Source organism: Mustela erminea, chromosome 3, assembly GCF_009829155.1.
Source record: "Mustela erminea isolate mMusErm1 chromosome 3, mMusErm1.Pri, whole genome shotgun sequence".
Classification (NCBI taxonomy): domain Eukaryota; kingdom Metazoa; phylum Chordata; class Mammalia; order Carnivora; family Mustelidae; genus Mustela; species Mustela erminea.
Genome location: NC_045616.1, coordinates 160,663,391 through 160,685,749, shown reverse-complemented (window position 1 = coordinate 160,685,749; position 22,359 = coordinate 160,663,391). Strand labels below are relative to the sequence as shown.

At 49.2% G+C, this 22,359-nt stretch overlaps 1 protein-coding gene across 1 annotated transcript in view; it reads left to right on the top strand.

Annotated features, from left to right (window-relative positions):
• The window catches only part of ADAMTS16 (ADAM metallopeptidase with thrombospondin type 1 motif 16), a 145,487-nt gene that overhangs the window by 101,509 nt on the left and 21,619 nt on the right, over positions 1-22,359 (top strand). Inside the window, exon 16 of the mRNA XM_032337819.1 lies at positions 4,449-4,575. Within this exon, the coding sequence (XP_032193710.1) occupies positions 4,449-4,575 (127 nt within the window). The remainder of the gene's footprint in view (positions 1-4,448; positions 4,576-22,359) is intronic.

Below are 22,359 nucleotides of genomic sequence, written 5' to 3'. Positions count from 1 at the left end.
TGAGCCCAAATCTCAAGGACAAGAGGTCACCACCCCTTCCCCAAAGTCAGCTCTTGGATTTTCTACTTTCCCTTCTGTAACATTTGCTTCTTCACGTTTTTGTCTGGAACCATATGTTGGCATCTGTTCACTTTCCAACACACGGATCTCTGTTTCCATCTAGATCAGTTCTTTCTACTTCCGTGAGCTCTTTTTTCTCAGAGCCCATTTCCTCTTACATTCATTGGTGTCCATCCTTATTTACCGGTGTAAGTATTTCTGATCACAAACAGTCCTCCGAGTATTACTTTTAGCCACGTGCCACAAATTCTACATGTTCACCACTGTCACTTTCTTAAATGCACTTATTTGCACCTACGAATCACCCTCCTGCTTTGTCCTACTTCTGTTGCTAAAAATTTCGGGACAACACCGCATTCCCCCTTTCTTCTCTTCCCCGTAAATATTCTTCCTTATCCGCCGGTGTCCGACAGGGTTGTCAACCCAAGAGGGCACTGCCCGTGTGTGCAGACATTTTAGTCGCCACGATGAGTGGGGGCAACCACCGCTGGCGTTGGGTGGGCGGGACCCAGGGATCCTGCCAGGAGCCTTGCACTTTGTGCAGCTGTGCTTCCCCGCAAGCAGTGTTGTTGCCCGCATGCCGCTGGTGTCCCGCTAAGAAAAAGGAAAGATCTCCAAAGTCACCAGCTGAGAAAAGAACTGGCAGAGCCAGAACGTGCACATGTGTCAGACAAACCCCGTTTTCCTTTGGGTTATAGATATCTGTATACTTCGTAATTGTTACTAAATTATTTCAAGAATTACTAGCTCCAGATTTCCCTCTTATCCAGTTAAAGGTAAGAGCTCTGGGACTTGGCTGACACAGAGGCACTCAGGAAGGGAGCCAAACAAATGTCTCCAATTGAGAAGAAAAACAAGCACTTTAATAAAGTAAACACTTTTTGCCATTTCAAAGCAAAACCAAATTTCATATTTGCTTAATGGAGAGCCTGCGAATTGCTCGGAACCCCAAGCGGCCATTAAGTCCGGGTTGTTTGTTGGGACTGGAGCTGAAGGGTTGGCTTTCACACGTCTTTAATTTCCAAACAGGAAACCAAGCTGAAACCAGTATTTATAGAGTCACACATCCTAAAAAGTCAAGCCAGTTTGGTTACAGAATACGAAGAACGGACTGTTTAATTGCCGCGTAAGTGGAGGGGAAGATCGGCTTTCCTTCTCTTCTCGTTGGGACGGACACACTCTTAGCAGTTTTAGGGAATTCTGCCGCTGCTCGCTATCAGCCTCACCTAAATTCGATCAGTGTGGTTAACTAGCTTGATTTAGGGAGGTCCCTGATTCTTCGCAGAACAGCTTAAGCAGACATGCTTTTCTTTTTTTTTTTTTTCCTTCTAATTTTATAGTCTCTCATTCCTTGTTAGTTAAGTGGAAAAGTGGGTTCATAAAACGCTGATGTCTATTTCCTCTCCACATGGAGACATGGGCCCTGCTCATCGGAGGTCATGTGCAAACAAGGGAACGTACCCCTACCTACTTCGATGACTTTTTGGCCAGGCATCAGCTCCCCCCACTACTAACTTGTTAGAACTTAGAAGTTCCTGAATATAATGAAATTGGCCAGTGGCTTAAACACTCTTTAATAAGTGAGGGGACGAAGTGACCCACGCACACTGGGGAGATTATGGAGAGAGTCGGCGTACGCTCTCTGCCGCCCAGAAATATGCTCCAAGGGATGACGCGTCGGTCTTCACTGAATCTTGTCCTTAGACTCACCCTGTGTCTTGCCGGTGCCCACATGCTTTGAGAAGGAGCAGGGGCCTCAGGGCCGGTGGCCAGGACAGGTGAGGACAAACCCGAGCCAGCCTTGTCTGAAACCCTTTATTCACAGCACTTCTGACTGCAAGTGTGGGGTGTTTGCAACGCCCACAGCCTCCGACTGTCCAGTGGCCAAGGGGGTGTCTGTAGGTCAATTCAGACATGAAATGCCTGGAGATCTTCAGACTCTCCAGGCTTCAGGGCTTGACCCCAGTGGACTGTTCCTGATTAAAACACCAGTCAGAAGCCTGGATCTGATGTAGCTACAAAGTTGGGCGTTTTTACCGTCCCTCCCTTTCAGGTTCGATGATCTGTTAGATCAGCTCACAGAACCCAGGAAGGCTCAGTTCTTGCAAATGCCAGTTTATTCTAAGTCAGAGGAATGAAGAGCCAGAGGAAGGGGTACCTGGGGAGGATTCTCCAAGGGTCCCTACTGCAGGAGGCTCTGTCCCTGTGGAGCTGGGGCGTGCTGTCTGCTCAGCACAGCGATGTACCCCCTAACCCAGAAGCTCTCTGAACCCTGTGGGTTAGGTTTTCTAGGGAGATTTGGGAACTTAGTCCTGATTGAGTAAATCCTTGGCCTTTGGGGGTGAACTCCATCTCCAATCCCTTTCCCATCCCTGGAGGGTTGTGCAGAGCCCGACGCGGGGCTCTGTCTCTCAACCCAGAGACCATGACCTGAGCTGAAATGAAGAGCTGAATGCTTAACTGACTGAGCCCCCAGGTGCCCCTCAGTCATTTTTAGTCACTTGTTTCTCATCAGACCTCATTGAAATTGAGCAGAAATCATTGCAAAATTTACATTAAGGAGCATAAAATAAAAACTTCATAGCTTGGTTAAAATATAATTATGTCAAGTCTGCAGAGAATTGAAAAATTTTGTGAAACTGCAGAAATCCTAACCACCACTCCCTGGTCCTTCATCAGCACCCACAGGGCTTGATCCCTCCAAGTGGGCAGTTTGGGGCTCAGACACGTGAGCCGCCACGCCGGTCCCCTTTTGGAACCAGGGAGGACTCCTCTCTTCTGACTACTTAAGAAAACCAATTTCCAGGGCGCCTGGGTGGCTCAGTGGGTTAAAGCCTCTGCCTTCGGCTCAGGTCATGATCTCAGGGTCCTGGGATCGAGCTCAGCATCAGGCTCTCTGCTCAGTGTGGAGCCTGCTTCCTCCTCTCTCTCTGCTTGCCTCTCTACCTACTTATGATCTCTGTCAAATAAATAAAATCTTTTAAAAAAATTTTCATAGAGAATGTAACTTTCCCCATTTAAGGCATTGACTTGTCTTATTCGTTCTGACATAGCTTAGCCGCTCTGTCCCGTGTGTATTTTAGAGACTTGGTTTTCTTTGAGTAAAGAAGGATTTGTCTTTGCATGGACCCTGCTCTTAGAGATGGTCGTGCCTGGGGTCTACACCGTGCTGTTCTTTCCTCTGAAACTGTATCTTTGGTTTGTCCCTTACTCTGACATCTGCCGGAATCCAGTTGGGTGCAGGAGGCTGTGCTGGGTTGTGCCCTGGCTTGGGCTGTAGACGAGGGGGTGGCGGGGCCACACAAGCAGCAGGACTCCATCAGGCTTTCCAAGGGCAGCAATGAAATCATTTGTAGCTCTTGGTATATTTTGTGTTCATTTTAAATCAATACCAGTTGAGTTCTTTTTCTTTATTTTTCTCTCAATTGGTTGAAATCTTGAATATTGTCCTGCAAAACGTGTATCTAGTTAGAGCTCCCTTAGTAAAGCATACAGGGCAGAATGTTTCTGAGCAACTCGGGTTGTTAAGTCCGTTCACACTGTTGCACGAACGTACCCATCGTCCATCTCCAGATCTCGTGCATCTTCCCAGACTGAAGCCCTGGGTCCACAGAAGAGTGACTCCCTGTTCCCCCTCCTCCTAGCCCCTGGCAAACCAACATTCTACTTTCTGCCTGTTTGACTCAGTTCTAGGAACCTCACGTAAAGAATAACGCCCTTTTTGGGAAATATAATGAATTAAGATACTGCACAAATTTGGGCATGTTTGCAAAGCTGTGAACAGTAGGGACATGAGTGGGGGCTGAGGATAGGACCAGCTTTCATTCCAGGCATTTCCACAGACGTCACTCCATAGGACACCTAAGTCCTTACTGGGAGAAGGCCTCCGTTCAGCTTAAAACCGTGGCAAAATTTAACTCTCAACTCTCTGGTGACAAACTGCTTTATGTTTTTGGTCTGTATTTCTTTCTGGCTTATTATTGATTGCTTCCAATTGCTACTTCTCCAGCGGAAACACAAATCAGGTTATTGTGTCTCTTTTGAGAAGTGGGTTGCGTTCCCAACTCTGGAAACAATAGGAAAGAACAATGTGTCATCAAATGTATGTCAGCACCGATTCCAAGACAAAGACACACGTCGACTTTAGAGATGCAAAAATCTGGGAGGGAAGTGTGCGTGTCTTAGAACAGATGACATGCTCTGACAAGCAATCAGAAGACAGGTCAGACAAGGACTAGTCCGTCCAGAGCTGTCCAGCTGGTCATTAGCATAAACATGCTACCCATATGCTAAATCCTTTTTAAATAGGGATTTCTTTTGCTCTTCATCTGCCTTTCCCCAGAGAGTACATTTCTGGGTCTTTATAATTTTTTCACCCTTTCCTGCAGGGCAGATGACCACAAGGGCAGGCTGTTACCGAGACCTGAGGTTTCAAGTCAACACATCATTCTGCAGTCCCCGCACCCGACCTGTCACCGGGGTGGTGTCCTGCAAAGTGTCTGCCTGCCCTCCCAGGTAAGAGCTGTCACGTTCGTTCAGACACGTGTCAGAGTTTTGCAAATACATCCGGGTGCGTCTTGGGAGCTCCAGAATCTGGAGAAAGGTGGTGCTGATTGCTGTTGTGTCATCTGGAAACGGGAAGAGGCAAGAAGAACCAGAACTGCCTTTACAGGTGTGTCTGAACTACCTTGGGACTGTAAGTGCCAGCTCTCCTCAGAGCATCCTCTTTGCCGTATTTTCACTTTGATCACCGTGGGCTGGCAGGGGTGATGACATACTGGGGTGACATTCGTGTTTTCCTACTCACCCTCCAGTTCCTTTCGCTCTGGTTTGTTTGCCTCCTGAATGAAACATGTCAGAAGGATCCATTCCGGACAGGACCGGTGGGGCGGGGTGTGTGGATTGCTGCAGTGTACCCGCACGCACAGGCACACTCCCGCACACTCACGTGTGAGATCGAGCCGAGAAAGCCTGCGCTCTGGCATCCCGTTCTGCCTGGGGTACTGCCGTCCCCAGAGAGTTCTCAGGAAGGTGCCGGTGCCCCAAGTTGATAGGCTGGGCAGGGCCCCGAGGAGCAGCCATGCCGGCCCTGCTCCCAGCTGTGACGACCCGGGCACGCCCATCCCCTCCCTGGGGTACACGGGCTTCAGCTTCACAGGGACACGTCCCAGAGGGATTGGGAGAATCGTATGAGTGACATCCACATGGAATGAAAGTCTGATTCCCGAGTCGTCAGACAGCAAACACACTAAAAACTGTACAAGATGATCTCAAACTTCTTGATCCTAAAAATCCCCAGGAGCTGGTGAACTGATTCTGGGTTTGCAGAAATGGGCCTCAGCAGTGTGATGCTTTTCCAGGAGGCAGTGACACACAGGAGGATGCGTGACCCTCTTGCTTTCTCTCTGTGATGTTGGGTCCCTGGTCATTGGCTCAGGATAGAGACAGAGTCCACTGATCTCAGAGATCAGGATCTTTCCTTCCATCATTTCCACGGAACCTCCTGACACGGGAACGTGGCTGTCCAGGGGTGCTGCCTGCTGCTCTTCTCTTCTGACGCTGTGCTGAGTTCTCGTGAGGGTCTGCTAACCTGCGGCACTCCCAAACAGCCAGTTAACTGTGCCGTAGAGAGACCTTCCTCACAAAGACGAAGAGATGTGTGTGCGTGTCACTTTCCTATGTAGGAGGAACCAGGTAGATCTGCTTAAGCTCCAGATAGTTAGGCACGGTTGGTGTTTGCACAAAATCAGCTCGCCTACCCTGTGAGGGGCTCCCACCCTAGCAGTCCACCTGCCCAGTGAGGCTTCCCTAGAGGGGAGGTCGAGACAACAGCCAGAACTAAGCCCGCAGCTCCCAGCTGCCAGCTTTAGGACTTTAACCATCACCAAAGTCAGCTGTGACCTGAGAGGGGCGCCCCAGAACAGGCCTCTTGGTGTCTGTAACCCACGCAGGCTCAGACCTGGAAGCAGGAGAGACCAGAGCCACAGGCAGGAGCAGCTGGTGCTTTCCTGGGGGGGAGGGGTGCTGCAGGCCCCCCCCTTGTGGGAGAAAGCTGGGGCTCCGCTGCCCCCTCTCTGCTGCCTCCATGTCGGCTGCCTGACTTTCTCCTTCTAAGAAGCCTTAGTTAGGGTGTTCAGGAGGTCACGCGGCTGCTGCCAGCTCAGGGCGCTCCCAACGGCATGCTGCTGCTGTGTGGTCGGGTCCTGCTGTCGCTGTGTCCCAATACGCCTCCCAGGAGGTGCCCCTCCACATGCGTTTGCTCCTTCTTGTCTTTGTCGGTAGGAACGCCAATGCACGTGCAGTCACACACACTCGCAGACACATAAGTGAGTGCACGCTCACACACACGCATTCCTTCACTCCCACGCGGAGGTCCCACGAGGTGGTCCCTGTCCCCTCCCTGCTCACGCTGCAGGCAGAGGTGGTCCCTGTCCCCTCCCTGCTCACGCTGGGGCAGAGGGAAGGGAGCAGCAGGGAGCAGGGGCCTGCCGTGGGTGCCCCGCGAGGGCTCTGCTTCCCCCTCCTCCTCTCCCACCCCTGCCCTTCCCGCATGCCCCGGGGCCAGCCCTGGGGACAAGGCCAGCCTTGGGCGCGTGGAGTCGCAGGATGGAGGGGCGTCCAACTCCCTGTTGACCCCCACAGGCGGAGTTGCCCTCACCCGGCCCCGGCTGATACCAGCTCGGACTGGCAGGAAAGGAAGTTGGTCTCCCATGTTGGAGCCCTGGCCTTGGGGTCTGTGTCGGTGGTGGAAGCCAGAGTCCTAACTTTGGCATGCCTTGGCTATGAAACTGTGGCCTAAGCCACCCCACACTGGCACGGTTGCCTCATGTCGCTGCAGCTCACGCCGTCCTGGACCCACACTCCCGCTGTCCTTTCTCACTGGGCCAGTTCCCTTTCTACCCCTCGTTGCCCAGACCCGCCCTGGCCCATCCTCAGCCCACAGACCAGGGATGCCACTGCAACCCTTGTCCCGCCAGCCCGCCGGAACCCTCCTGCCCAGCTCCTCCTCCATTCTCCTCCCCCGAGACCCACACTGGCTACCCCCAACATGTCACCCATGCTGAATGTGGCACTCGGGAGCTACAGGCTGCCAGGAAATCCAAAGCCCATATTCTCAGTGGAAAAGTACGGCCCCTCTCTTAGGTGGCCCCTCAGGATGGTAGGCCACCCCACCACCCCTCTCTGGTCATTGGCTCCCTCCCATGACTAGGATTCTGTGTCACCTCCAGTGTCCTCGAGAATTCCTCCTCCTCCCCATCCACACTCAGCTCAGGACCTCAGACCTCAGACACAAGAATCAGGTGAAGACCATCTCTGCTACCTGCTAACAGACACCTGTGACTACCCAACTCACTCTGGCCCTCCTTCCCAGGGAGCCAACAGTCTCACTTCTTCTGGAAAAGTCCTCATGTGCTATGTTGATTCACCTGTTCCTTCATGCTTATTAATTCCTTCCAAGAAAGATTAAGTGGATGTTGCGTTTTCCACATGCTGTCTTGTCGACACACGCATATTAGGAAGTCACTCATTTTTCCTGCAGGTCACCTGTGTGACCCATTGTTTTTCTTACCAAGCCTCCTCTGCTTCCCTGAAGTTTGTCCTTCCAGTGTTGAGGGATCTGTACTTAAAACATCTCTGTGTTCTTTGATGTATTCCAAACTTGGGTAAAATTTTACAAGTGAATTCTGTCGAGAGCTTTGTGTGCTGAGAAAAAAGGCACAGTTCAGAGCCGAAGGACTAGCCCAGGGGAAACTGCACTGATGCCTGGGAACAGCATTGTTGAAACATAGCGAGGACGCCCTAGGTTCATCCAGGAAGCATCCAGAGGCTCCATCCATCTGCTCTTTGACTTATGTGTAAGGTTTTCGAATATTTATATTCTTACTGAAAAAGAAAGCTTTTGGAGGTATTCCTAAGCTTGGCTGTAACCTACTACCATGCTTTCCTGCCGGGGGATCCCTACCGAGGTTCCCGCTGCATCCCCAGTAAACAGCAGAGGCCTGATGACCAGCAGGACCCCCCAGGTTTGTACCAAACAGGTGGGACAGGATGTCCCAGCCTCTGGCCCCAACTGTGTACGTCAGAGTCCTTTTGATAGAGTGGACCGTGTCGGCCAGAATTGTTGAAATGGTGGAAAGCAAGGATGGTGTGAGCTCGGCAGCTGGTTTAAAGTGTGGTTCAGATGCCCCTTGTGTGTCCAGCTGGTATGTAATCAGGGTGACAGAGAGTGAGGGTGTGTTGAAGGAATTCATGTGAGATCCCCAGACTCTAACTGCAGCACACAGACTAAGTAGTCGATAACTCCTGGCTGTTTTTATTTGTGGTGTAAAAGGAGAAACAAATTCACATCTGACTGTGAAGCAAAACACAGAAGAATGAGCTTGTATCACACATATTAATCCTTGGGCATTATTATTTTATTTAAACAATTGAGTTGGGAAAATAGAACTTAATTTAAGAAGTTGTTCTGTTTTCATCAGTGGAAACTGGCCATTTTCTGCTCCTGATTCACTGGGATCCGGGAGTGGAGACTTTAAAACAACTTAATCCCTAGCCTTCTCGTCTTTAACTGAAATGAAAATGAAACCTGCTACACTGATTGCAACTCCCGGCCTCCCCATCAGCGTCTGCATGCTCACCTGAGCCGAGCGCTGAGCTGGTGCAGCGGGTGGGCTGTGGGGCCCCAGCCTCGGGGGCCACGTGGGCTCCCCCAGCTGGGAAACGTCAGCAGTGGCGTGGGCTGGGAGTCAGGGGTCTCCTCACTGAAGGAAGAGGATCTTAAAGTTTCCAAGAGGCTGCAGCCGGCAGGAGCATCATGGCTAAAGAACGAGGCATCAGCCGTTCCCGGCGGCTCCTTGGGGCTGGAGTGCAGCCAGGGGACAGCCAGCAGCTTCTCGTGGCTTGTGCTGCACACGGAGGGCTGGCTCCAAGCTGGCCTTGGAACAGACGGCAGTGCACGCACCCAAGTCCACACCACCTCTGTCTTCACTGGAGCATGAATCAGGCTCTTTTATCACTTGCCTGTGAAACAAGAACCATAAATCACACAGATGCTTATTTCCTTTATTTTTCTGAGTTTATCTAAATGGAGTGGCTCTTCATGTCATTTATCTTAACTAGTCTCTGGTTTTGGAAGCACGAACACTAACAGCGTGCCTTCCTGGACGATAGCGGAAAGATGCAAGAGGAAATACTTTCCAGATGGGACACGGGCCCTTTTCCTTCCTCTTCACAGTTCTCCTCGGAAAGCAGAGGAAGAGTTTAGGTCAAACAGATCGTGATCGATTAGACTCTGTTTTCTTGTTTCAGAAGATCACACCAAGGCAGGCCCCTCTGTAATCCTTTCCACCGAGTGGGTTATTTCTGCCCATACTTCGGTGACTCCTTCCCGACCCATTAGCAGAATTATTTGCTTTCAGCTGAAGGGCCTGGGTCGTGACAGGAAGCATTTGGTTGTACGTTGCAGAAATGCAAGATGCGGTTTAGCAGGTAACTCTGTTAGAGAAGCTCTCCTGCAACCTCATTTTCAATGACAGGAGAGGGGCTGTGATTTTTTTGTTTCTTACCTCTTTCAGATACAAGCCACATGAGCATGAACTGCATGGGTTCCCAAGGGAAGCAGAAGAACCCTCCTCCCTCGGCAGTTCCCACATTCGAAAGGGTCTAACTCATGGGAATCCCAAAGAAGTGAGCGGGGTAGCTGATTGGACTATCCCAGTGACTGAGAAGGAACTAGCAGAGGGACTGGCATCAGGACCTGTGACCTGCGTCCAGGGCCCGGCGGGGAGAAGTGTCCCTGCTTCTCTCATTCTCTGCCGTTCCAACTTGAAATTCTTACTGACCTCTCATGCTGCCCTGGTTTCCACAAATTAAAGAGCCAGCCCTGCCTAGCAGCCACTTCCGTTCAGCCATGCTACCTGGGACAGGACCAGGAAAGTGATTTCCTGGGGACTGTGCGTCCCGTGGATCTCCTGGGCACCACAGCGGCAGATGGGAGGGAGGGAAGTTCCTTGGTGCATTTCTCTTCTGTCATTCTCCACTCCACTTACGAGGTGCGCCAGTGTGGCCGGACAGAAAGACGTTCCCAGGGTCACAGTGGAGGTTGCGTCCTCTGGGCCCCATGCTCCCCCGTCCTCTTCGTCTGGCCATGGACCCCGCTCCGCCGGGGATTCTCACGCTGTGGCTCATGTGCAGAGACGCCCCCTCCGAGGGCGGCGGACCCTGCTCTTCTTTCTGTGCCTTGTCCCACCCCATGTGCCCATAGTGAGAAGGTGCCTGACCTTCTCGGTTTGGTGGGGAAACCAGAAGTATCTGGAATTGACACTGTCTTTGGGCGCATGTTTGGCTAAAGTATGACGTCGCTAGTTCAGGGGCAAACATCAGGACGGAGTCACCAGGGGTGACTGGACCTTAGTATTGAAGATGATGTCTGCCGCATTCCCCAGGAAGGACGTCGCTTGACACCAAAACAGTGAATTTCAGATGCATCCAAGGGGCCCAGGCTGGCTCAGTTGGTAGAGCGTGCAGGTCTTGATCTCGGGGTTGTAGGTTCGAACCCCATGTTGAGTGTAGAGATTACTTAAGAATAAAGTCTTTAAAATGTGTTCGAGCTGGTATGGCCAAGGAAAGTCAGGTTGCAAATGTGAACAAACAGAATTCCTCACAGGTGAGGTTGATTTTTTTTTTTTTTAAAGATTTTATTCATTTGAGAGAGAGAGTAAGCGAGAGAGACAGCACAAGCAGGGGAAGGAACAGCGGGATGGGGAGAAGCAGCCTCCCCAGTGAGCAGGGACCCCCTCATTGGGCTCGATACCAGGACTCTGAGATCAGGACCTGAGCCAAAGGCAGAGGCTTAACCCACTGAGCCACCCAGGCACCCCGGCTGGGCTGATTTAATTTACCTCCTCTGTCACTTAGATATTAACGTAGAAACCATTTCAAAAAAAGTATAAAAAACCAGTAGCTTTCTAGATTTGAATTTGTCATTTGACACTTAAAAATCTGCCTTAAGTAGTTCTGTAAAATTTTTTGTATTGCAGGTTTTTTTGTCTGCTTGTTTTTGTTTTGTTTGTTTTAGTTTAGTTCCTCTTATTTTGTATTTATATACATATCGCTTTATTTATCCACATGAACTAAAGCAGAAAGTCACTTTGGGAATACATCTATTTTTCAGGGAACTTAAGTGGTTTTATACATTAAAAAGTATCTACATTTTTCTTAATATTTTTATTATTTTGGTTTTCAGGCCTTGGTATGATACACTCTAAACTTCGTCAAATCCGCCCATGTTCAACATCACTGTCCTCTAAGGAATGACCACTATGACATACCCATCAGATATTTTGGAATAAAAATTATAAGCTAACTTACAGATAGACAGATATAGATGGTTGTTGGATGGGTGATGGATCCAGGACAGATAGACCCATGATAGGAGAGAACAGATCTGACTACAAGTCCTCACCTACAACCGCATATCCACTGTGTATACTAATCCGTGCTTCTGGAAGTATTTGTTGAAAACTGGAATCTTCACACGTCATGATTTCTTCTTCTTCTTCTTCTTCTTCTTCTTCTTCTTCTTTGCGAGGGGGGATATAGGATACTGTTTTTAGTTAAGAGGTAACATTGCTTTTACTCTCAAACCTGTGAGTTATTTAGAATTATTACAGTTTAATATTTCCAACTCTATGGAGGCTTTACAGTAATTTATTATTTCAGATGTTATTACATTCTGACCAAAGAAAGAGTTAAAAATTATATCATTTTTCTCATTTTTGAGACTCCTTTGATGGCTTGGGCATGGGAGTGTTTATAACTGTTTCCTGTGGGAACGAAGGAATGTGTGCTCTGTGTCGAAGTCGAGTTATTTATATGGCAATTAGATCACGGTCCTTACTTATCTATTCAAATGTATTCTGACTTTTTGTCTATTTCATGCATATGTTTCTGAGAGAAATGTTTTAAAATCTCATTTCATAATTGTGTATTTTTCCATTTCTCCGGTTACTTCTGTAATTAACATTGAAGTTCCACATTGTGTGGGTAACGTTATCGCTTCCTCCCATCTTGTCCTGCGAAATGAGGACCATCTTTACCTCGGATATTGCTTTCCAACTTTAGCCATTTTTCCCTGAAGTTAACACTATAACCCTCACTTCCATTACCTTGTGCCTGACATTTGTTCATTCTCTGGGTTTTTAACTGTTGGCATTATGAGGTCTCTATGGATCTTGAAAAAAACCGTCCTTTGTGATGGATTTGATTTTTATCAAATCAATGCTATATATTCTCAGGGCGCCTGGGCGGCTCAGTGGGTTAAGCCTCTGCCGTCGACTCAGGTCATGATCTCAGGGTCCTGGGATTGAGCCCTGCATCGGGCTCCCTGCTTAGTGGGGAGCCTGCTTCCTCCTCTCTCTCTCTGTCCCCGCTTGTACACACTCTCTTGTGTACTCACTCTCTCTCTTTCTGTCTCTCTCTCAAATAAAACAAACAAACAAACAAACAAAAAACATAGCTTCTCACACACATGCTTGGTCGCTTTTACGAGCTATAATGGCTCCCATTTTTGGAGTTTGGCTCCAGTTTCTTGAGTGTCTTCCGTCTGCTGTACATTTTCTTTGCATCGTGTTGTTTCATGTTTCTGCTGATTCCTTGTGAATTTGGAGGATCCTGTTTATTCTCTTTTATCCGCACTCTTGCCCGAAGGTCTGTGTTCTCTTTTTCTTCACACCGTGTGCTTCTGATAAAAATAAGTAGACAGCCGAATAAATGAGTCTAACTTAAAAAAACACCCAGGATTACTCACACACAATTCTCATAAAACCCTTACAGATAAATAATTTCTGGAAAAAGCTGAGTGAACGGTGGCAGAGCCTAAACTTGGGCACATCCATGCATGGATGGTGCCCTATCTTGGAATGTTCTGGACGCATCTTTTGGGAGTATTAGGAATCCCTGGGTCAGGAGCCAGACTGGGCGGAAGCACCCGAGGACGGGGTCTGGGGAAGTGGGCCCCCAGCTCAGGAAAGGACTCCCCAAAAGCACTGTGGGCCATTTGCTCCTGGAGTGAGGTCAGCTAACAGAGTGGAGCCCCAGAGACAGGACCAGCACCTAGAAACACAGCACTCTCTCCCCCTTACCCCCCAAGAAAGGCCACTAGCCTTTCCTTGCCAGAAATAAAATAAAACACAATAAACCGTAGTAATATAAAAAAGAGAAGAAAACCACTCCATGAACCCTGGGTTCAGTAAGAACGACTTTTAGTGCCACTTGTGCTTTCGAGGTACGGAGGCCTCATGTAAAGTAGCATTGCCCTTAGAAGAAAACATTGCTGAATTCGGGGATCCTGTGGGTAGTGCTTTGGTTCTGATCCTGGACAAGCAAGTCAAGCGTGCTCTCACCTACGATGACATGAAATCATTAATATGTTAGTTAGTTAGACTTTGCAACTTTCCAAAGCTGAGTGGGGCTGAAATGTACCTTTAGACTATCTCCAGACATGCAGGTCACTGATGTCATTAGTGAGCTCAGTGGCCATGGGACGGTGAGCACCTGCCCACTGTCACAGGAAGAAGTCACACCCCTTCACCCTTCACAGCAACATTCAGTCTGAGAGACGTCACATACTACAATGTCTGTTCAGTTACCTGTCAGATCCTTGCATGACGACCTCGTACGTGCCACCCTTCTAGATGGCTTGTGCCTGGGCCCTGATCCATGGGCCTCACGGGGCCAGGCCATCAGGGGACACCCGGGGACGGACGAGCGCGTTTTGATGTGTGCACACTGACTCAGAGCACAGCAGGTCTGCGAAGTACGCACTACTTCCCGTAGAGGAGGGCAGCAGACTTCTCTGAGCTCTTAGGCTGGGTGCCCTGTGGCATGGAGGGAGGCATGCTCCGACCAAGACGAGGGCAAGGGCAAAGGCCTTGAGGCAGAGGTAGACTGGCTGTTGGCAGAGGGCTGGGAAGACTGGCTGGCCTTGGCCAAAGGGAGCCAGGGGCTGTGACCAGGAGGGGACCGGCAGGGATCCAGATGTGCACAGCCTTGGAGGCCAGGCTGGGGAGTTTGTAGTCTGTGCCTCGGGGGTTGTTAAAACTTGGGAAGGTTTGAGCATTGGTCCCATGTGACCCACCTCTAGGGAACCTGGGGACAAGGGCGTGAGAGAGATGGGAGGCAGAGGGACAAGGGAGAGAGCAGAGCGGTGGGCTCCAGCACCTCTCTGCAGAAGTCTTGCCACCAAGAACAGCAGAGGGACAGGACTGCGGTGGTAAATGGCCGTGAAGCCCAAGGAGGGTTCCTAGCCATTTCTCTCATGTTCACATCAGCGCTGGGTCAGCGTGGTATGCATGGTTGGAGACTGTCCGCCGGGGAGGTTGGAGGGAGCAACCACGGCAGGCACCTGTGGGGGTCACCCTGGGCCCACAGAGGGACATGGCTTATGACGCGGTGGCCTGCAGGGAGGAAGTTCCTTACTCATTATTTTTGTTTTTGATTGTGAAAGAGGTCAGGTCCTGGGAGTCTGAGGGGAGGTGCTGGCAGGGGAAGGAGTGCGCTCGGTGGGACAGTGACCGCACCTGGGATGTGTGTCTCCAACGCCCGGACGAGGCCCAAGCGGCCTGCAGGCCCTACACCGGCGCCATCACCCTGGGCATGCGTGCAGACGTGGCTGGCACAGTTGGCTTAACCAGGATTAGGATGAAAAGTAAAGAAACTAAACAGGTTATAATTCATCTCAATTCAGTGATTCACCAGGAAAAATACATGTATCCAAGCGCGGCCCAACCCCGAAGGTCCGGCGTTCGGTTGCCCGGGGCTGCAGAGCACAAGGCCGGCGCTTGGCAGCTGCTGACGGCTGATCCGTGAAACGGGGGAAAGGCCAGCTCAGCTTCAGAAAGGGGCCGACCCTGTGCCTGTGTTCTCGGGTGACTTTGGGCTTGGTCCCCATGTGACAGGACTTAGTTGTTCTCTAGTGTTGAAAGATGTGCCTTCTTTTCCCAGCCCGGATACCTAGTGTGAGCGACCTAGTGATGGTTTGCAGCTCGGCCCGGGAGGCCGCAGTGCCGGCTGCTGGAGGTCACTCAATGGCGTCCTGGGGGATCCTTGTGTCCAGCACTGTGGTGTTCTCGAGGCTCCTGGAGGCAGGTGGCTCTGCCCCGCACAGAGTGTCTCCGGCCCATTCGCGTGCACTCCTCGGACCGTTGGAGGAGTGTGTCCTCGGTCGGTGTTCCAAGCCAAACCATCATTAAGTTCTGTGTTTCGAGAGACACAGCTTTAATGACCAAAGAACCGGGGCTTTTTTCAGTGGACAGACATGGAGGACAGTTTGTCATTTCAGGCTGGGCTTGTGACCTCCGCTGTACTTTTGGGGGTGGGGGGCGAGCCCAGGGGAGGAGCAGTTTGGGTTCAGAGTCAGTCATTCAAGCCCGTCTTTCGGCCTCACCCGGAGGCGCGTGTTTGCGGCGGTGTCTCCCGTGTCCACACGCACAGGGCAGCACGGCTCACGCCGCCCCGTGAGCTTTCAGAGTAGCCGGTGCCCGAGCCAGGCCCAGAGAGTCACACGCCCTGAACCTCAGTCCTGGCCAGACCCCGCGTCTGCCCCACACGCAGCTTGAGAAACAAACCACGAGGCTTAGCAAAAGTCGAGCCAGAAAGAAGGAAGCCTCCCGTGCTGTCGGCAGTCCCTCTGCTCCCAGTGGGATTCCGCCCGGACCACGGTGCAGCGAGAGCCTCCTGAGCTCCAGCGTATCCGTCGGTCATTGCATCCTGCTTAACAGCGACTCGGTGTCACCTTGATACTCTGTCCTTTCCTATGTGAGAACTTTATATTTTCTAGGAGTTAATAATCGCTTGAAGTTTGCCCGATTAGATTTCTTTACATAAACCCCAAGGGATATAAAATCATCGATTCCTTTCACCAATATACTAATTGGAGCATCTGCTATGTGCCAGACACTGGAGATTCGTTAGTGAGTCGAAAGAGTCCCTGTTTGGGGGAGCTCATCTGGGGAGAGACACAGTCAACAATAAACAAAAGATATTGTTTTAAAGGATGGAACATTCTAGAAGGTGATGAGAACCAAGAACAAGAATAGGACAAGGAGGAGGAGGAGGAGTGGTGTGAGCAGGGGTGCAGGGTGTCCAGGGCACCTCACACTGCAAGACAGAGCTATCTTTCTCTTTGTTTCTTTCATGTTTCCTTTGTTTCTCTCTCTGCCCCTCAGCACAGATTATTCCCTCCATATCCCTTTCTTCCAGCAGCGAGGGGGTGGGTTCCCTGTGTCCTGCTGTTGTCTTCTGCCAGTTCCTCATAATCCTCATTTCCCCAGGCACGTAGAGACCGAGACCCCGAGACGTGCAGTAGACACTCCCAGTGCTGAGACAGGTTCATCAGCTGCTCTGTCACCATCGGTGTCTTTGCGCTGGGACCATCAGTTTCTCCAGGAAAGGGTCCTGTCATCAGACTTGTGCATGTTGGCGGGTGGGGGGAGGTGGCAGGTGCGTCCAGCCCTCCAGCACGGTGGGGAAGGGGATGGGCTGGGGTCTCAGCCTTCCACCCCCACAGCTCTCCTGGTCTTCTGGAGACACGTCTCCAGCCGAAGCTTCCTCCTTGGCCTCCTTCAAAACTGGGGAACACAGCCAGTCCTCTGTCTTCAGTCCACAGCGTGTTACCAAAGACCTCTCTTGTTGATGCTTGAAGTGACAGCACAGTAGTCCGAAGGTCCCCAAAACATGTGCCCTACTGGTGCATTCACTGTAATAACTAGAAGGAACAAGTCCACATAAAGGCAGTAGAAATACAGAGGAAATTCATTGGAAATCTTTACACAAGTCCAGGGTTAAATCCGTTTTGTGTTGAGCAGAGAGGAAAACAAATCACCCGTAGGGTGAGCAATGTGCCTCGAATGATGGAGGATTGGCCCATGTCTGGGGCTTCCCCTCAGGCCACCGGAGGGCTGGGTCATCCTGACTTCGCTTTCCGTGTGCGACAGGAAGATGAACTGAATCACGATAGAAAATGCTCACACAGCGGTTTCTTTCATCGCCAGGGATCGGCGCCCTCGGGCCCTCAGCAGTGACTCTGAGAAGTCGAGCTTCCAGAGCACACGGCTGTGTCCGTGCAGGGGTGTCGGTGATGGGGGGGACACGGAGCCTCCAGAGCACACACAAATCCTAAATCCTAAATCCTAAATCCTGGACGCTCCAGGCCCTACACACCTGGGTCCACCCCAGCCCTGGTGGTGGTGACACTGACGGACTCACCCCTGCTAAAATGAGGGCTCGACGCACGTGACGCTCACAGAACTCCAGTCAGTGCTGTCACTGTCCACAGGAGAGACGTGGTCCCTCTGACAGACGGCCACGGGAGGTCGCGCGGGGAGGGGCCCAGCACAGGCACGCCGTAGCCGCCCATCAGAGTCGTGTACATTTTGAATGTAAACGAATCAGTATGAATGTATATTTGACACCTCTTACGTGTACTTGGTTCTTCTCCTTGTGTGTGCACACATGTGTGCCTGTTAGGAAACTGTGTGTGATCAAAGCAAATAATGTGTTAATAGATGTTAACTCATGTGTGTTCATACACACGTCTCTGCGTGTGTGTGTCTACCTGTGTAAATGGAATAAAGGAAACAGAAGTCCCATAAGATGGGTCATGGGACATCCCGGTGTGCTCAGGGCAGTCCCAGCTGGTCCTGTGTCCCTCTGTGCAGTCGTGTCCTTCTGCCCTCCGAGGATGTGGGGGGAACACTGTTTGGTCACTCAGCACATCATCCTGGCTCTCGGGATAACCCTATGGAAATTTGCTGAGTGCCTTCTTAGGCACATTTTTGTTATTATTACATAATTCTTAGATTACTATGCAATGGAGATTTATTTACTTTCCATAGCTTCTTGTTGATATAATGTAACTTGAAGGTTTTCTATACACTAGTATTATAAAATATTTACTCCTATTCCCTTCAGACATTTTGGTTACATCAAATATTTGACCTTGATGAAAATGGGATGTGTTTTGGCAGAAAGAACGAAGTCCACGTCCCACAGCTTTTCTTCCACAGCCCAGCGATCGACCCCAACGCCACTTAGTGAAAAACTCGTCTCCTGTGCACGGATTTGGAAGGCCAGCTCCTTTCCAGTTAGTCCATATATGGAATTGCTTCCCCGGCCGTAACCTCCCTTTCCAGTTTACTTTTCTATTTCAGAATCTCACTGTTTGATGACTAACATTTAATGAACCATGTGGGGTTTGTTTTTTCGTTTTTTTTTTTTAGAATTTTTCTGGGTCTTCTTGAATATATTTTGTTCCATATGAGCTTTATATTTAGGTTGCCAAGTTTAAAAATTTAAGAAAAAAAAAGAATCCTTCTGAAATTTTGATTAGGGTTCCATTGCGTTAGTAGAGTAATTTAGACAAAATTAAAATCTTTAACATAATGGAAGTCACCTACTGAGAACCAATTTTTTTTTCTTTGTTACTCAATTTTGGTCATTAGGTTCTTTGGGGAAAGGTCATACATTTATTTACTTAAGTGACTGAACATTTATATTTTCCTGAATATCCCATATTTTTATTACTGCTATGAATAAAATCTTTATTCCATTATACTTAAGTTATGATTTTATAAAGTCACACCAATTTTGTTGCCAGACACTAAGTTTTGTATTTTCCATTTTTTTCAATCAGTAATCTTATATTTTTAATATCATAAACCAATAATGATAATTTTGGCTTCATTTTCTAATGTCTATACCTCTTGTCTACCTACCCCAGTTTAACTGCAAAAGCATATGCTTCTAGAATAAAAGTAAAATGCCTCAGTCCTTTTTCCCGATCTTATTGGAAGGTGTCCACATTTTCAGCTCTCCATCTGGTAGAAATTGCCCCTTCCATTCTGATTCATCAAATTATGAAATTTCACTAGTTTGTATTTTCTCAGTTACTGAATTTTGGTGAATCCCTTTTCTTCCTGAAATAACAGTTTTACAACAGACTTGGAAAGGTTTTAAGAAAAGGCATTAATGGGGGCACCTGGGTGGCTCAGCTGGGTGAGGGTCCAACTCTTGATTTCGGCTGAGGGTCGTGAGAGTGAACCCGGAGTTGGGCTCTGCACTGAGCGTGAGATCTGCTCGAGTCTCTCCTTCTCTCTATGCCCCTCCTCACTGTGCCTCTGTCTCTGTCTCTGTCTCTGTCTCTCTCTCTCTCTAAAATTACAAATCTTAAGGAGAAAAAAGAAACAACATTAATGAATCTGTTTTTGAGAGTGTGTGAGGTTCTGAGCAGAGCACAGGTGGAGTCCTGTTCCCTATCCCCACCCCACGCACCCCAGGATACAGAGCTGCAGAGTCCTCGGGGACTAGTCCGTTGATCTGGACCTCAGACCTTTCTACACACGCAGGTCCACGAGCTTTACAGGTCAAAGATGGAAACTCTCGGGAGCCGAGAGGCAGCACAGACACCACTGAATGTGCTCTGAAGGCTCTGAGTGTGTGTGTAACGGCCTTAGTGTCAGCCCCCAAGTCACTGGAACACATTGAACTGGGACATGTGCCCGTGATTCGGGCAAGTGAGCTCTTGGGGCATTAAAAGGGTGAAGAGAAGGAAAGCACCTGTCATTCGACACCTGAGATGAGTGATTGATGGCTCCGGGCAGCGTTCCTGCCATGACCCCGTCAGTCCCTGCGTTGGAGTGTGCGACTGCCTTAATTTGGTAGTTTGCCTTTATAATCCGTGCGCATTTCCAGAGAGTGATTTGTGGGTTGGTGAGGGATCTCTCAGTACATATGTCTTATACCAGTTCTTCCATCTGTGGTGGCTTCCTATTTGTGGTTTTTAAATAGCTCCCTACTGTTTGCTGACTTTGGATTAATGGTCCTCTCTAGTTTGCCTCTCCGGTTTTTTAGGAAACACACAACCTTTTTCAAATCCTAGTATAGTTACCTGTGCGACTTAAATTGATATGCTTTAGCCACTCCCTCCTCCTCCGCCCCCTGCCCATTCCCCTCCCCCTCCCCCTCCTCCTGCTCCTTTTTTATCAATGTCACAAAGCAAACTAGAACTGTAAGAATATTGTTGGACAAGGTAAGGCCATTGGTATATTTCTACTTCTTTTGTTTTCTACTCATCAGACTTTGGCTCAGGCCCCAATCTTTGTTAAATTGTCTAGCTTTGACTTCGCTTTAATTTTATTATGATTTTCATACCATGGAGTCTATTCCTTCAATAAAGAGGACGTGTTCATTCTGGGTTACAATCTTACTGGCCTACTTAAGTGGAAACAGTGGCTTTCTCATAACTTTCTCATTCTTCAGGTGAGTAGTTTAAATGTTTTCCTGGCCAGCAGGAGTATATCTCCAGGAGACTTTTCCAGAAGGATCCTTAAACCACAGATCGCCTTACCCCTTGTTGACCTTGGAGCATCTTCCTGGTGCTTCTCCTCTTGCTCCCTGTAATGTCATCCTGTTGTCCCAGCTTTTCCTTGAGGTCTTCCTTCATACAATTCTTTCTCTCCTAAGTTTCCTGACACAGTTACGCTATTTCGCAGAATTCTATTCGATACAGTGAGTCTTCTTTCACAATATTTGTATCTTCTTAATCTTTTCTTTGAGTGCTATCTTTTTCCCATGTACATCTTGTTGGATGGGTTCCTCTATGATCTTGACTGGCTCCACTAAGATTCCCTTCTCCCCAGCTCAGCTGGAAGCAGGGCATTTCCAGATGAGTCTTTTATCACCCAGAGTGAAGCTGGTCTCCATCGTCCTGGCCTTGTTCCTGTAGTCCATTTTTCCCCCAAGTGCCTTCTGGAACAAGTGTAGATAGCTTATAACGTGATTCGTCTTTTTGTTTGGGTTCTTTTGACAGGTCACAGCTTCTCAACCATGTATTTGGTTTTGGTAAAGGAGTCTCCATGCAGCATCATTTGCACCTCCTTTCCCAAAATGCCCGCCGTGATTTTTAAATTAAAAAAAAAAAAAAGAGTGTCAGAAATAAGTGCTTTCTTTATCAAGCTACTGAAGAGTGGTCCACACCCATCAAATAATTATGTGGCCCATCTGTGGTGACCAAAGACATTAACTCAGAATCTGCTCAGTTGATCCACCACAGCATGAATTGTCCCCCAGACAGTGGGGACAACTGCAGAGGCTGGTGCCTGTGGAGTGTTCCTCCAGAACTGGCAATTCCTGGGGCGCCTGGGTGGCTCAGCCTTCAGCTCAGGTCATGATCCCAGGGTCCTGGGATTGAACCCCACATCGGGCTCTCTGTTTGGCAGGGAGCCTGATCCCCCCTCTCTCACTGCCTACTTGGGATCTCTGTCAAATAAATAAACAAACAAATCTTTAGAAAAAAAAAAAGTGTTGGCAATTCCCCACACAGTCCTAGGGCCACTGTGACCCATTGTGACCCACATCTGTGACATGCCACCAGGTAGCCTCGGAGTGGTGGGCCTCACAGGGGCCAGAGCGCAGATGCTAGGACCAGGCTACCTGCACTGAAATCCTGGCTGTATCCCATGCTCCTGCAGATCCATGAGTGTGTTCCTCAGTGTCCAGCCCTCCAGCTTCCCATCTCTGAAATGGGCATAATCACTGTACCTCCCATGCCGATTTCCTGTGAGATTTAATGCAGTAATACAGATGACACATCTCAGTGATGCTTAGCTGTCCTTAGCACTGAAACTACACAGACTAGAGGGATTTGGGCATCAGATTCGTTGTCTGACTATAGGTTTTTGGGGCTTGGGACACATAATGGTTTCTCTAGGACAGTAAGATTTTGAAAACCATCCAATGTCATTTCATGCTATGTGAGGAGCCACACATGAAGCCTTTTTTCCGTATTTTCAGGTGCCTTCACTGGTTCTTCCATTGGAGACCGTTTTATTTAGTTCACAGAGTTGAATTTCCCACAGATTTCTCTCCCATGTGCCTGAATGCTAATGCAGTTCTCTCATGGCTGCTTGTATGTGTATAGACTTTACATCACACGGGCAGTTAAGGAAAGACATCACAGGGCTGTCCGAACTACCCAGACAGCGTTTCTCTGCTCCGCATATGGTATTCAGGATGAATGATCAGAAATGCTATACTGGTTGGCCGCTGTTCCAATCTGAGTCACCTAAAAGAGCCGAGCTAGAAAATATGCTCTTTAAATAGGGGCTTCCCTCTATCCTGACTCATTGTAAAAGTCCTGAACTTTTGTGAGTGCATTCAGACACACAGTACAGCATTTTCTCATGTCCCTGTGCATGATGTAAGTACCGTCAGATCGCTAGGATCTTCTGTGATGTAGGCTAA